The 14,913-nt window shown below is 43.0% G+C and overlaps 1 protein-coding gene across 1 annotated transcript in view; it reads left to right on the top strand.

The window, feature by feature from the left end:
- Positions 1 to 210: 210 nt before the first annotated feature.
- ADAMTS2 (ADAM metallopeptidase with thrombospondin type 1 motif 2) overlaps positions 211 to 14,913 on the top strand; it is a 173,533-nt gene continuing 158,830 nt past the window's right edge. The window contains exons 1-2 of the mRNA XM_027724071.2: positions 211 to 298; positions 1,228 to 1,589. Coding sequence (XP_027579872.2) covers positions 211 to 298; positions 1,228 to 1,589 — 450 coding nt within the window. The remainder of the gene's footprint in view (positions 299 to 1,227; positions 1,590 to 14,913) is intronic.

The raw sequence follows: 14,913 nt of genomic DNA, 5'->3' as shown, positions 1-14,913 counted from the left end.
CAGTACTATACCCCCGCCGCCTCCTGGTGTCTCTGCTTCGCTGCGAGCCGGGAGCGCGGCCGCCACTGCCGCTGCGGCTGCGGCTGGGCGAATGCGCGGGCGGCGGGGCGCGGGGCAGCGCTGAGCGGCGCGGAGCGGGGCTGCCGCCTGGCCCGCCCCGGCTGCGGGCAGCCCGGGCGCCGGCCCCCGCCTCGGGCCGGGGCCGCCGCGATGGACCCTCCCGCGGGCATCGCCTGCGTCCTGCTCTGCTGCGCGCTCGCCCTGCCCGCCGGCGCCCTGCGGCGCCCCGGGGACAGAGGTAGGTCTCCGCCGGGACGCCCCTCGGGGCTGCTCGCCTTTGCCCCGGTGCCCGCCAGCCCGCCCGTCCCAAGTCGCGGCTCGTCGCCCCGCGGCTTTCCGCTCCCCTTGAACTTCTTCTGCGGCTACTTTTTGCCGGGTTTCCAGCTGTTTCCTGCAAGGGGCAGGCGGGGACGGGGAGCGGGAGAAGGGACGGGGCAGCGCCCGGCGGTGACAGCGCTGCGCTCGCAGCCCCGCGCCGCCCGCTGCCTGCCCCGCGGAGCGGGCGAGCCCCGGCGGGCAGGGCGCGGTGCCTGGAGTTCCCCGTGAGGGATGAGGCACATGGCAGCTGGTCTGCCTCCTCCTCCTGCCCCGGCCATCGCCTCCGTCCAAAACTCCCGGGGTTCCCGCAGAGACCGCTCCCAATCGCTGCCCGTGGCGTTCCCATCACCGCTCGACCCATCCCCGCCGCACCGGGGGTAGTTTGAGGGACGTGCCTTTTCCTTTGCAGACTTGCCACCTGCAAAATCAGCCCCTACCCCTGTCCCTCTGAGCAGTCCCGAGGCGGACCAGCGCCCTCGTCTTCAACTCCGGCCGCCCGGGTAGCCCCGAAGTCCCCGAGGCGACTCGGTCCCGGACGGGGTGGGCTGGGGTGCGGGGTCCCGGGTGGGTGGCAAAGGGTAGCGGGACCTCGCTGCAAGGGCGGGAGTGCGGGGTCCCGGCGGGGTGGGGAGGCTCACGCTGCCGTCTGGTGTTCTGGGGAGCAAAAGGCAAGTTTGAATGAACTCTGCACACTCCATGCAGGTGAACGAAGTGCCTGCACAGAGTGCGGTGTCCATCTGCCTTATGTAAGTGTCTGCTGTGCTAATGAATAATGGAATAAAAATCCCGCGGCATCAGGATGTGTTTAGTTCTAGTATCTCTGTCCTCTCTTGCTTTCTCCCTGTAAAGATTCGATTCTGAGGAATATAGAGGAGTACAGCCTTGTCATCCCCACCAGCACCGATTCAGAGGGCAGGTTCCTATCCCACCTGGTGTCTGGACCGCCAAAAGGACGTTTCAGGAGAGCAGTGGAGGACTTGCAACGTGAAGTAGCAAATGAGCAAATATTTTACAATGTCACTGTTTTTGGAAGAGAGTTTCACTTCAGGTTACGGCCAAACTCGAGGCTCGTGGCCCCTGGAGCAACAGTTGAGTGGCAGGAGGACTCTGAGGAGACTCACATTGAACCTCTCTATGGGAATTGCCTCTATGTTGGGGATATCACTGACTTGCCAAATGCTTCAGTGGCTATCAGCAATTGCGATGGGCTGGTAAGTTACTTTTGTTATTATATCAAAGATAATTATATTAATTTCCTACAGCCTTTAAATATAAAATGTGTGGACTGTCAGAAACTCACACCTCATATGGTAACTGTGAATGCAAATTAACTAATGTTCTCTTGTGTGGGAATAGCTGCGCTGCACCAGGCGCTGCTTTACAGACAGTGGCACTAGAAGTTTGAGCACATGCTCTGAGGTAGCTACTCTGGAACAGAGCAGCTGAAACCAGGATTTATGTTGATTTGTGGTAAAGTTGCTTGAGGTGTCTGATGCTCTGAAACAGAGGACGAAATGGCAAGTTCTCGGCATCCTCGTCCAGTTCGCACTTCCAGCCTGCAATGGGAAATGTTAGGAAGAGTTAATCCCAAATAATGGGCTGGACAGCCCTGGAAACAAGTTTCATAGGTAAAATATGGTTTTGCCTTGGAAAATTTAAATTTATTCCGAGTTTGTTTTCATGGATCTTTCACTCGGAGAGTTTCATTGCCTAATCAAGTGATTGATGGAAAGTTGCAGAAGAGTTTGAGTTTTATATGCAAAACAGCTCCCTGGGATATATTTTGCAAGGCTGTGTGTTTTAAAACTTGCTGCAGCTTCCTGTTCTGGAGTGCATGTTCAGCAGTCAGATTATCACTGTTTGTCCCTGACATCTTAAACTGTCATATTGTCATTTGAGCAGTAATTACTGCACAGTAATTTGTTTAGTGAGAAAAGAGCTATATTTTTTTATAATGAACAGCTTATCCAGCCAATATTTCCTTGCTATAGCCTTTAGAGTTCATAATTTTGAGATTGCTTAATTGTAATGCATTCTGCCTCTGCATAAAGGGCCAGTAGGAGTCAGTTGTATTTCTATTTATTTAGTCATAGGAAGTTGTTAGTTTGCTGTGCCAAGAAGATGACATGTATGGAGATAGTATGTTGGCTGCCTGAGAATGGAAGGGAATCAAATGCTTTTCCCCTTAGTCTTTCCTTCCCTGCGGTTTCTCTCAGCCATGTGCATTCCTGTTATGAGAAGCAGGTTTTAATGTTGCAGTTGTTTGATGTGGACAGCTGGCTGAGGGCAAGAGGAGCACCAGGACTGAGCAAGAAGAGCCACTCAGAAAGCAGAGTGTGAGCCTGCAGTCCTGCCTCAGGGGGGCAGGCAGAAGTTCTGTGCTCTCCCCATACTTGGCACAGATCGTTTTGTGTAAAAGACAAAATTTACTTGCTCAAAATTTAATTGCTCTTTACTTTTAGAACTGAGGAGGAGCCAAAACTCTTCTTCCTTGTTCATCTGTGCTGAAAGGTGGAGGAAGATCCTGTTGATGGCTGCTGCTTGCCTTGTGCTCTCCTCATCAACACAGGTGTTGACTGTAAGGGCAGTGGGGGAGCTTGTTCCTTCTTCCTTCTCGTGTTCACCTGAGTATGAACTCCTTATATTTAGAAAAGAGAGTTATGATAAAATAGAACAGGGGTTAAAGCCAAAGTATGGGTAAGACTCTAAAGGTCCAAGACCTCATGCTGCATGTGAAAATGACAAAGGGTTTATGAAACGCTGCTCTGTTTGAATTTTTAAGTAATTTCTCAAACACAAACAAATGAAGCCAGGTCTCAATTCAATGGCACTCACAATTGGCTGGAATTCAGAAAGATACCAAAAGAATTGTAGTTTTCAACCTGTGTGCACAGCCCGTGTGTCTACCTTTTCCCAGCACTCTTGTTTCATTAGAAGAAGCAGGAGAGTTGGTCTGGGAGCTGCCACATTCCAATCTGGATGTCAGGCTGATTCTTTCATGGCACTACAACTTCTGTGGTTCTGCTAATACCTTTGGCAAAGGATTGCTGCTTCCTCCATGTATATCTACAAGGTAAATGCTGCAGGGCAGAGACATGTACTTTTTTGCCCAGGTCACTGAAGCCTTCCTGCAGGAAGCATTACCTCAATACCTTTAAGCATCTGGCAGTAATGATTTCCCTGAGATTGTGCAGTAAATCTGTTGTAGAACAACAAATTGAACTCCAATCCCTTGGGTACTATGTTCTGTCTCTACCCATTCCCTCCATCTCAGTTTCTTTCTTTCTTGTGGGGCAAGAATATAAAACAGATTGTCTATAGAATTACACAAACTCCAAGAAATTATACCAGTGGTTCTCCAAAAGCCACTGCTGCATGGACAGCAATAATGACCAAGTAACCCACTGAAGTTAATACTGCACTTAACTGTCTCTCCATTTACTTTTTTATTTTTTGTGTTTGAAAGGAATATTGAAGAATCTTTGGAGCAATATATCACCAGCAAGACATTCTTAGAGACCACTGGGCTCTATGCTTTTCTCAGGTTTATTGGCATTTTGGATGTGAATTAAGACATGGACAAGGTTATTCTTAACTGGTTTTCTACATCAAGTTTTTGCCTCACACATAGTTTACTTCTGTGGAGGAATTCTGCAGTATTATGGATTTTTTTTTTTCAGTTGCCTGACAATATACACACCATGGCCAGTGTGACATACCTCAAGTATTTCCACCTCTTTTTCCAGGTTACTCTGGAGACAGGGATGGTGGAGCTGTCTGATAACTGAGTTGTCAACTGACAAGTCTTAGAGTTATTTGTTATAAACTTGTTTCTTTTAATTCCTAGTATTTTCTTGAAGTGTTTGCTTTTGAAGGTGGTTTGACATCTGTCTATGCTTCTGGTGGTCTTCCAGCTTTTGCATCAGACATCAGGGATGAAATCATACTGGAACTGAAGTTTCCTTCTTTGATCTTTACATTGCAAACTTTTGTTGATTGAATCTGGTTTAAGTCAGCGAATGCATCTGCTACCTTGCCAACTGATGTTATTTCCTCTGAACATCCCCTTTGGTTTGCACTTCGCTACCAACTGTGCCTTATTTTCCAATCTTTGTCAGTGAAAAGTCTGGCTGGTGGAATTGGTATTGCCAAATGAGAAGTTGTTGGAAGGCATTTACATGAAAATGTAAATTCTGTGAAGGGATTTTTGAACTGTACTATAAATTATGAAGGTTTGTTGCCCTGATTGAGGAGATACACAGTTAGTTTGGGTACTCATGGTTTTCTCTATCAGAAGTCCATGACAAAATTAGTTTTATTGACCTAAAAATCAAATCTGAGACGGATGAAGAGAACAATTGAAGTGTGCAATCTAGATGTGTTTTCAGAGCTGAAATGGATCTTTACAAATCATTGGAAAGTTGAAGCTAATCAATAACTTTTTTAACAGCTCTCTGAATTATGAATGTGACTTTTACCATATTAAAAAAAAGTTTTGTGAAAGCTTTCCTACTTCAGATAAAAATGTTCTGGACACCTTGTTATCATCTTGGTCAGCCTGACAGCCTTCAAACTAGTTCTCCACTGAGTGGGCAGAACAATCATGGTCAGCTGTTTGTGGCCTGCAGGCTATTGTGGAAGGTATTGCACTTTGAGTATGTTCTTGGTCCTTGGCCAAATTCTTACTTGTGGATGCACTTGGAGCATAAGGGAGCTGGCTGTCCTCTCCAAGGGTTGTGAAGGAGAAGTGGTTGGAGGCTCTGAAAAGTGCCATTAAAAAAAAAAAATTAGAATTATATTAATCCTTCCAGATTATTGCCTTAACTACGGGAACTCCCGTTCTTCATCTCAGCAGATGAACCTGCTATTGTAGACAAACTCTTTATACATGTGTATTTCTGATTTTTGATAAATATTTCTGCAGTGCTTGAGGCAGATGTGCCAAAAATATCTTCTTCAGGTTGACAGGATGGCAGTATTTGGTTGTGGAAATTCAGAGACATGATTTTTCTCCCAGTCTCCTCAGAACATTTGTAGTTTGTGAGCTAGAATGTGTGAGCTTAGACACAAGCAGGTATAGGAGAAACACAATATTAACACCACATCTGAAATGGATAAGGAACATGTGATTAAATTGGTCTGCAGTGCAGAGTCAGACTCATTGACAGGATCCTAGAAGACTGAGGATCACAGCTTCAGGATGAACAGCCAGTATGATCCAGCACCCGTGGAAGCAAATGAAGGAACATCAGTTTCAGTAACAAAACATGATGTCCTAGTTCTACTTCATTAGTATAATCCTCTTTCTTTTTTAAAAATTAAAAGATCAGCTGCCCAAAAATTTCACTATATTATCATTAAAATGCGAAGTTGTTAGAAGTAGTTATATAGAAACTGAGCTTTTCAAGACGTCAGTGGTTGTGTGTTTTCTAATTAGCTGTCAGCATTACATGTCTGGAGGTACCAAGCCATAGTCACCTTATGAATAGAGTGGACTTGTTTCTTCTTATTTGGTGAACTAGGCATGGTTTGCTCTACAGCATTTCAGTCTTCACTGTGTGCTGTTATAGCCCTCCCAAACTGTTTGAGAGAAGCCTGATGGCTGGCTGCTTGCCCAGATGCTGTTTCTTCTAGAAATGCTTGGGACACCAGCAGTGCTTTTTCAACTCATGCCCAATGTTAACAATATCTGTAGCCCTGGGCTGACCTGGGTGGGTTTGGGCTGATCCACTTGCTGTACTAACCAGTCATGGATCTTCAGGAACTGGCTGGTGCTTTGACTGCTGTCAATGTAAGTGCATGTCTGTCAGTTGCCCCAAGAATTTGTTATATATTATTTGTATTAATACTGTTGCCTATTTTAAATCAGAGAATAGATTTTTTTTTTTCAGTTTTTATTTTACAGGGATGTATTCATATAATCTAATTTGTAAATTGTAAATGTAAAAGCTCAGGTTCAGGGTCAGTCAATGGTGCTTATTAAGAGCAGTTCCAATTACCCATGTCAAATACCCACCTTTCTCCTTCCTAGGGGAATATTTCCCCCCTCCCTTCTGCAACCTTCCCTGCATTCCTGAAGATATTTAAAAACATTGTGAAGTCTATACTTATTTAGTAGTAGTCCTTCACTTTTAGAATGAGCTTGAGCTCTTAGAAGTCATTGACTTTTAAGGTTATATTTTTATATACCTTCCTGACAGAGTTGCTTTCTTGGAACAGGCCACAAAGTTAAAGTTGAATATAACTCTCCTTAGGTGGAACATGTAATTTACCTGGGTAAGAGGGGGAAGGGGCTGCTCACAGCGAATACACCAGGAGAAGACAAACATGCTTATATAACTGTTATTTTTCCTTTTAGACATCCATCTCCTGCTTTCATATGGATTTACAATTTAGTTTTGTTTCTCTTTTATCTGGTTTTTGGATTATGCTGGTTTGTGATGTAGCAAAGAAGCAGAGCTTCAGGTAGCACAATATTATCTTCAAAGTCTGGTCAGGTTGAGTGTCTGACAGTTAAAACAGATGTCTGCTACAAATAATTCCAGTAATCCATTTTTTGTATGCTAAGTTCTTAGCATTTACATTGTGATCATGTTGCATATATTTTTAGTATATTAAAATTTGGCATATATAATCTTTTAATTTGGGAGCATTTTCTTTGTAAATTAAACCAAAATCAAACCAAAGTTGCCATCTGTTTTTTTGGTGGTTTTTATTTTTTTTTTGTTTTTGGTCTTTTGGATGAGTAGGACTGTAATACAGTGGCAGGAGAAATGCAAATATTTCCTGTGACACAGTGTGGAACAAAATGTAAAAGTCATTCTTTTTAAGAAAACAGCATCCTTTCCTCTGCAGATCATCAGAGTGGGATCACCATTAACCCTTTTTGAAAGGTCTTTTGAATTCTACTGGGGTTTCTACATGTCTAAGCCAAGTATGTATGTAAATTCTAGCACAGTCAGAGTCTGCACATCCCAGCTACACACATAATTTTAAAGACTCGTGTTGCCTGACAGAAAGCAATGGAGCTGTTTTGATGCCTAACACCCAAGTATGTCCACAGGTTTTCACAGGACAGACTTTGCTTTGTAACCCATTATCTGGGTTTCTACTGTGCATTTCCTTGGACAGCCTAGTTGGACAGCCCCTTCTGTTATGTAAATTGCACAGACTTTCCCTTTTAAAAGTTACAGTCTGAAACACAGGGAGTGTAAACACTATGATTCAGCCTCTGACTGGAGTAAATTATCCTCTGCTGTCCTTAAAAGAGATTCTATCATCAGTAAGTATTTTTTTTCCTTTGCATCTTCTGTGCATAGATCATCTCACATTTTATCTGAGAGTAGAGTAAGTAATTTTCTACATCATACAGGTGGACACCATCTGGTCAGAGTCTCCTCAGGCAATCAAAACTCGTATCTTTGTGGTATGTTGTAGGCCTTTGGATAAAATATAGGTATTTCCTTATGTCCTATTTGACCTTCTGTTGCATTGTCCTCATTGTACTAGTATTTATTCTGTCATTTTCCAACCAGAATATTAAACTATGTACGTCCAAGAAAATGTTCCTAATGGCTTCTTCTGCTTTCCATCTTGAAAGATCCAAATATAGGAACTAATTTTGTTAAGGTCATAATTAATTTCTGGGGTAAGCAGAACATCTATTTTGAGAAGTCTGTCCCTCCTCAGCCTCCAAAGGTGTGTCCTTTGAAACGTGCTATTGGCTTACTTAGGTACCAGCTCTCTTGTTGTGTGGTGAGGTGTTCCAGTGTTCTCTGAGAACTTAAGACTCTTGCAAACGGCAAGGCATTCCCACATTTTGAGTTAGTTACCTGTTTACTGTCTGCTGCAGAAGGTTGAAAAATACTTTTTTGGATCAACCAGGATTCCAGCAGTTACATGGAGCAGGACCTTTTCTCCACAGATCACAGTAGTATTTTATTCGACCTACTTCTGAGCACTTTTTATTAATGGAGACTGTGGCTTTGTAAGCAGGTCATGCCATTACTTAATTGCACACTAGGACATTTCTCATACTGGGTCTGATTAAAACAGAACCAGGGAGCAGGTCTTCAGCCTCCTGTAGGGGTTGCACAACCTACATTTGCTTCCTGTGAACAGCTCTGATGTGCACACCCTCCTTTTTGGATCACCCTCTCCCTTTATTGCTTTCTTTCTTCCGAAGTTTCAGTAAGTTCTTTAACACATCACATCTGGTTTCTTTAGCCCCTTTATCTGTGTGTGTTTTAAATTCGTCTTTGTTTGCAGAGTCTTGACACAGCGGGTTCCCAGTTTTAATAGTCTGCAAATGAAAGGCCCACATTTCACACGCTATTTTCAGCGCCGTTCCATTAAACTGTAACATTGAAAAGAAGAGTGTCCTCTTCAAGTGCAGAAGAGCATTTTGCTTCCTCATATCTAAATCACAGTTTCTGTCACAGATCCGAGTTATTCCCAGGTCTCAAAACGTCTGGTACTTTCTTCAGATCTGGAGTTCTCAGAGTCATAAGTGTGAATCTCAGCACTAATGTTTTTGCTTTTTCTTCTAGGTAACTGTTTTCTGTTTAAAGTAGGTGTTTTAAAGTCAGAGCTTCCCTCAAGGAAAAGGCAGAGATGCCAGTTCTCTTTCTTGAAGTCTCAAAAATCACCAGGCCAGTGAAAATCATCCCAAGTATGTTGTTTTGAAGGTGTCATTTTACAGTACAGATGAGTTTCTCCTACCACCTTGTGTGTGTCTTGTGTGCACTTCTGAGAGAGTTTGTCCACTGGTGTGGGTTACGTGGGCTGGCTGCCCCTCAAGTGGGGGAGGTTCAATTGCTGGACACGGTAACCTCAGCATTGTTTCATCCTCTCTGATCCCACAGAAATGACCTGCCCTGACCACTCATTTATGTACTTTTTTTTTCATGCCCCTTGTAGGAGTGCATCTACTGATCTGTTTGTTTCCCAAAACTGTGCCTTGCTAAAATTGAACAACATTTGTACAACTTGCTGTTACTTTTTGGTCTTGGTATCCTGTGGGTTTAAATTTTTCAGTGTTCCCTTAAAGTTCATATTCTTTCTTATTCCCTTTGTATTGGTTTATGTCAAATTTAATATTTTTCCTCTCTATTGCTTCACTTGTGACCTTTATCTTCAAAATAAATGCATACAATTAATTCTTCGGTTGTGCAGCTCTCTGTGGAGAATTCAGAGGCTGAAATTGCCCAGTGTCGCTGATACTTTCTGACTCTTCCACCTGCAAAGTACAATGTTTTCACTTTTCTTCTGACGTGGTGAGCTATAAATAAAGCTACTTTAACTTCTTTCCTACTGTCATTCCCTTTAACTTTTCCTGTAGTTGCTACCTCTGTGTTTGAATTTCATTATATGGTCAGACCAATTTTTCTCAGCCTTTAACCTCTAGCCCAGTGGATCTCAGGGGACAAATTCAATCTATTTTCTGCTGAAATTAAGAGTGAAGTCTACTAATCCTGTAATGAGAGAGTCAGTAGACATCACTGGTAACTTTGTGGATAAGAACATCTCCTTTTACCTGTAACTAGATAAAACTAATTTATGCATTTAAGTCATTTCACTAGGTGTGTTGACTATAGGTAGCTGCTGTTATTGCCCTTTAGAGAAGGTGAATGATTTCTACAGTTTTTTGAAGCAAGAAAACTGGAAGGAAACACCTGGCATATGGCCAATATTTCAACTGTTTTTTTGGAAAACATAAAATCAAAATATCTTCCTAAGGTTTTAGGATAACATAGAGCCACATCTTGATATAAACTCTGAGTCTTTAAGCCTTTATTAATGTGTTTTCTGATTTACTACCACTGTAAGAATAATGAAGTGGACATGTGGGGAGAAGAACCTGCGTGGCTAATGAGCAGGCTGGCTAATGAACAGGCTGGCCAGCAGCTCTTCCTGACCTCTTTTCTTTTACCCCATCACTTACAGCACTGACAAGGAGCAGTCCATGAAATGGCAGGAGGGATTGGATTTTGTGAATGATACAGCACATTTTAGGGGAGCCCTGAGTGCAGATATCTCAGCCTCATGTTGTACTTGCTTCCCTCTCTTCTGGGTAGTCCTTTTTCCATACCTGCCTCCTCCTTCTGTGCCCTGTGGGCTGCTGTGCTGCAGGAGCATCTTCCAGCACGTCCAGTGGAGCTCTGGGCTTGTATCAGCCCCCTTAGGCAAACCCATCCAGAGGCACCTTCACACTGCACACCCAGGATGGGGACTGCAGAGTCAGGGCTACTCTTGCAGAATTTGTAGGAGGGATTTCTTTTTCAAGTTGTGTTTCTAGCATGTGCTTTTTTTGGCATGATATAATGAGTATTGTACAGTATAGGATGGAGAAAGTCAAAATAATACGTGGAGTCCAACAGGAAAGAAAGGCTTATTTTCTTGGGAGTAAGACTATTTCAAGAGCTAAGAATAGTAATAAACCATTTACATTTTCTTATGAATACAGTAAAATGATAGAATTTAGAAGGGAACAGGGGAAAGCATGGATTTTACTCTGAAGACTTGTTAAATTTTTAGGGTCCTAAATTTTAAGGATCCTCCAGGTCTTTTCCAACCTAAACAATTCTGTGATTCTGTGATTCTAATTTGTCTGATATTTACCCCATATGCAAAAGACAGAACTAACATCCCATACCTACCCTCAGCAGATGCACCTTACATGTTCTCTCCCGGTGAAGTGTGTGACTCCCGAGTCTGGTACAAGGGCCAATGTCCATGGCCATTACATCCCTTGAAGGGCAAACAGGACAGAGCCTGTAGTTTGGAAAAAGAATCTGCAGAAAACACAGAGATAACCAAGGATAGGTGGCAGCACAGGCTGTGGTTACTCTTTTGGTAGTGGTTTTATTTGTTTTAAGTCATGGCTTTTGGGTAAATCATGTTCATGCAACTCATATGCAGAGGAATATACCCCTTCATTTTTCAGAGTGTTAGAATTGCTAGGCTTTTTTCTTTCTCCAAGCAGAGGAGCTGTGGAAGGAATGTGAGAGATGTTGTTTGGAAAGCATTCTGCAAACCAGAATGTATTTAAGAAACAGTCTTTGAGAAATAAATCACTACCCAATGATGAAGACAGCTGAGCTGGGCCAAGAGTCTTTCACATGCCAACCCTCTCTCACGTGACAGGAGCTATATTGGAAGCTGACAGGCTCTGAAACTTGCAAAGCTGAAAATGTCTAAAAATTTTTTTGTGTACCTAAAATAATATCTGAATAAAATTATTTCTTTCAAACTTTTCAAAACACCTCTCTGTAGAGCAGTGTTAACCTACCTAAAGTCACAATCTTTTACCTACTGGGAACAAAAAACCCACCCCAAATCCCAGAAGTAGAAATTTTACACTGCTTCAGTTCAATACCACTAAGGAGCTCAGGGATGAAGAAGTTCTAGGGATGAATGTGGATTGGTTTCAGGTTTATAACCAAGCTTGAAATCAGAATTTCCTAATAGATTTAGGTTTCATTGTAAAGATGGCAAATCCACTATTCATCAGTAAACCAAAACATTTAATTCCCAAATAAGCGCTAAGAGGTGTCTGTCAAAATTAAATTTGTTTGCAAAGTTACAACACATTAAGGCTGACATAAGCAGCAAGTGTAAAAATGGGATTAATCATAGGATGATTTACTACTCTGAAAGAAGAATATGAAACTCAGTCTGGATAAATAATAGACAAGCAAAGAAAGACAAGACAATTTACGAGATGTCTTGAATTAATTTAAACTCCTCAGTAGGAAAGGGTAATGAATTTGCTATGAAAATAAAGTGCTTACTTCACAGCAGTCAAATTAAGGCCAACAATAATCAAACACATCTTATAAAATAGAAGAAAAACGCTGAACCTATGAAAATGTAGTATAATTTTGTATTTATCTAAACAGAAAATCACACAGAAAAAAAATAGATCTCTGTCAGTGTTTGTGTCATGATCCAGCATCATTTTGCATAAAGGCCAGGGAGGTCCCATGGCAAGTAGCTGATCTTTGGACTTGTTCCAAATCCGCTGAAGTGAATGTGTTTAGTTTCACTGGCTCCATTTGGCTTTGTTTGGGCAGGTCGATTAGCAAAGAATTTGGGACAAAAAGCAGGCCATGAAGTATTCCACATCATAACCTTGTCTTTCACCTTGTTCTCTGTCCCCTGGTGCAGCGGTGGTGGTGAGGGAGGTGAGCACGAGAGGCTCAAGGGCGGCTTTTCCCATGGCTGTTTATATCCCGTGTGCTGGATGGAACAGGACAGGACTGTGCTTCTAAACCTGAAATAGCTCTGCTAAACCTTCTTCCCCTTCTGCCTCACACCACATCCCCACCACAGAAGAGGTGATGCATTAAGCAAGGGGGAGGGATCAGGAGAAACCCTTCCCTCAGTCCATGCCAGGAAGATGAGGCAATTCCAGCTGCCTTGAATTTGCAGGCTCATTCTGACAGCTCTTCTGTGTCCTTCTCCCTATGAAGTTTGGGCCAGAAAGAGAAAGATTTTCCTGCTTTCTGACGCTGCCCCTCTTTGGTTCTGCACTGCTAGAGACGTGGTGGTGGGAAGAGCTTTCTCTGCCTAAGATGTTAGTTCTGACCTCAACAAAAATAGCATTACTTGCAAAAAAAACACCAACCAACCCCCCCAACAAAAAAAAAACCCAAATAAACAACAAATCAGGAGAGAGAATAACATGAGAAAAACCCTAAGTGCACATCTGTTCAACAGACTTTTGTGATAACTCAGCAACAGCTAATTGAAACTCCTGGATCATAAATATGCTTTCAGCCAAACTGGAGTTTACTTTCCCTGATGCAACCTCCTTTCAACTCCCCATTGCGCTCTGGGATTCTGGTGGTCAGGATTCCAACAATCTGTCACTAGATGGGAAAGTTAGAAGTTGGGTCCATTCAATTATAATGAGCCAAACCTCTGTTAATCTGCATCATCGTGTCTCCACGGATTTCTGGGAGCTCTGTCACTTTGCATTAGCTGAGGACCTGGCCTTATGTAATTAGATGTTTTCACACTCTCCTGGTGACATGCCCTCCTCTGACTGTCTGGATTTCAGGCTTCCATGGTCTGAGAAGAGATACGCTCGTTTTTGGGAGGCAGCAGGACACACAAGATCTGTGAATGTGTATGTGCTATGAACATGAGATTTCTTTAAGTAATGCATTTAGGATTTGTTAACATACTTGGAAATGGCAAAATGCATTGGAAGAGGAGGATCTTTGAAGGTTATCTGGGTCCTTGGTCTCGAATGGGCAGATGGGTTAAAGACACAGCTGTGGGCACTGCTTGTTTTCACTCAAAATGTGGGCTCACTGAGGCCTCGTGGCTCCCTGTCTCTGAATTGTCATTCTGACGTAATTTTTGTGACATTTCCATGTTATTATGCAAGCCTGTAGAAATAATGACAAGACTAGCAAAACTGTTGAATAAATACTGTGTTAGTAATGTGAAATTCATCTGTGATGGATATACTTAGGTGTTTGAAGGGTTTAGCTTCCTCTGGCAATTTTGTGTTTCTTTGGGGTGATTCAAATAGGTGTTTACTTTGACTTGTGGGTTTCAGAAATATTTGTGTCTAGGTGATGCTTTTGTAGTGCACTTCCAGAATGAACTCCATGCAGTCTTTAACCCAAGGATATAATTTTGGAATATTGAATCACTGCTTGCAAGTTCTACGACAGATTCTAGCTATCCCACTGTGGGAAACAGTTGGGTTTTTTCTCTTTTCATTTTATGTTTGTTTATATTAAGACCACTTTTCACTGACGTCAGAGACCTATCAGGTCAAATCTAATCCTCTATATCTCACGGTGCACTGTCTAGATTAGCCCTAATACTTGTGTTTTCTAGTCTATGTTGGAGGCAGCTTTCACCTTGTGATCGTGTCCTTCCTGAAGCTGGTTCTAGGCGATGGCTGAGCCTGTAGGTTCTCACTCCTCACCTTCACAGAGCCAGGGACCTTGTCAGCATCCCTCCTTTGCCGAGAAATGTGGAGCAAATGCCCGTCTTTGAAACTGCTGCCCAGAGGTTGTGGGTTTGTTCCACCACAGTTAAATTTTTGAATTTAAAAGTTTGAATTCCAAGGTGGCAGATTTTTTGAAAGACTACCTCCCTCCCCACATGCTGCTGCTGGGCTGGTGGGCAGTTCTATTCTCCCTTTCACAGGCTGGAAAGATTTCCTTCACTGGGGAAAAAATGTACCGTGGTTCCTGTGGAGAAGCGTAGCGTTCAGAGCAGTGAGATGACTGTCTCTGTGTGGGATTTGGGAGAGATGATGGAATGGGTCAGAAAAAAGACCAAAAGGAAAGAGTAGTTAGAGCCTTCTGATCAGCATCAGCAGGGCAAGATGCTGAGCCCTGCCACTACAGTGCTGAAGTGATAAGAATAGCTTGTGAATAGCCCATGCAGCAGGAATGAGCAGAAAACACTGTATTTCCTGGCAATTCATAACAGAATCCTTGTTCAGTGAATATTCTCCTTTAATGAGAACCTCCAGAAGGGAGAATGAAGCAAAAAGTGATGTCCCTA

This window comes from Pipra filicauda, unplaced genomic scaffold, assembly GCF_003945595.2.
Source record: "Pipra filicauda isolate LSUMZ 115617 unplaced genomic scaffold, ASM394559v2 scaffold344_size1527164_pilon, whole genome shotgun sequence".
NCBI classification, from domain to species: Eukaryota; Metazoa; Chordata; class Aves; order Passeriformes; family Pipridae; genus Pipra; species Pipra filicauda.
Note: the sequence above shows the minus strand (reverse complement) of the source record. Positions and strands in the feature narration are given on the sequence as shown.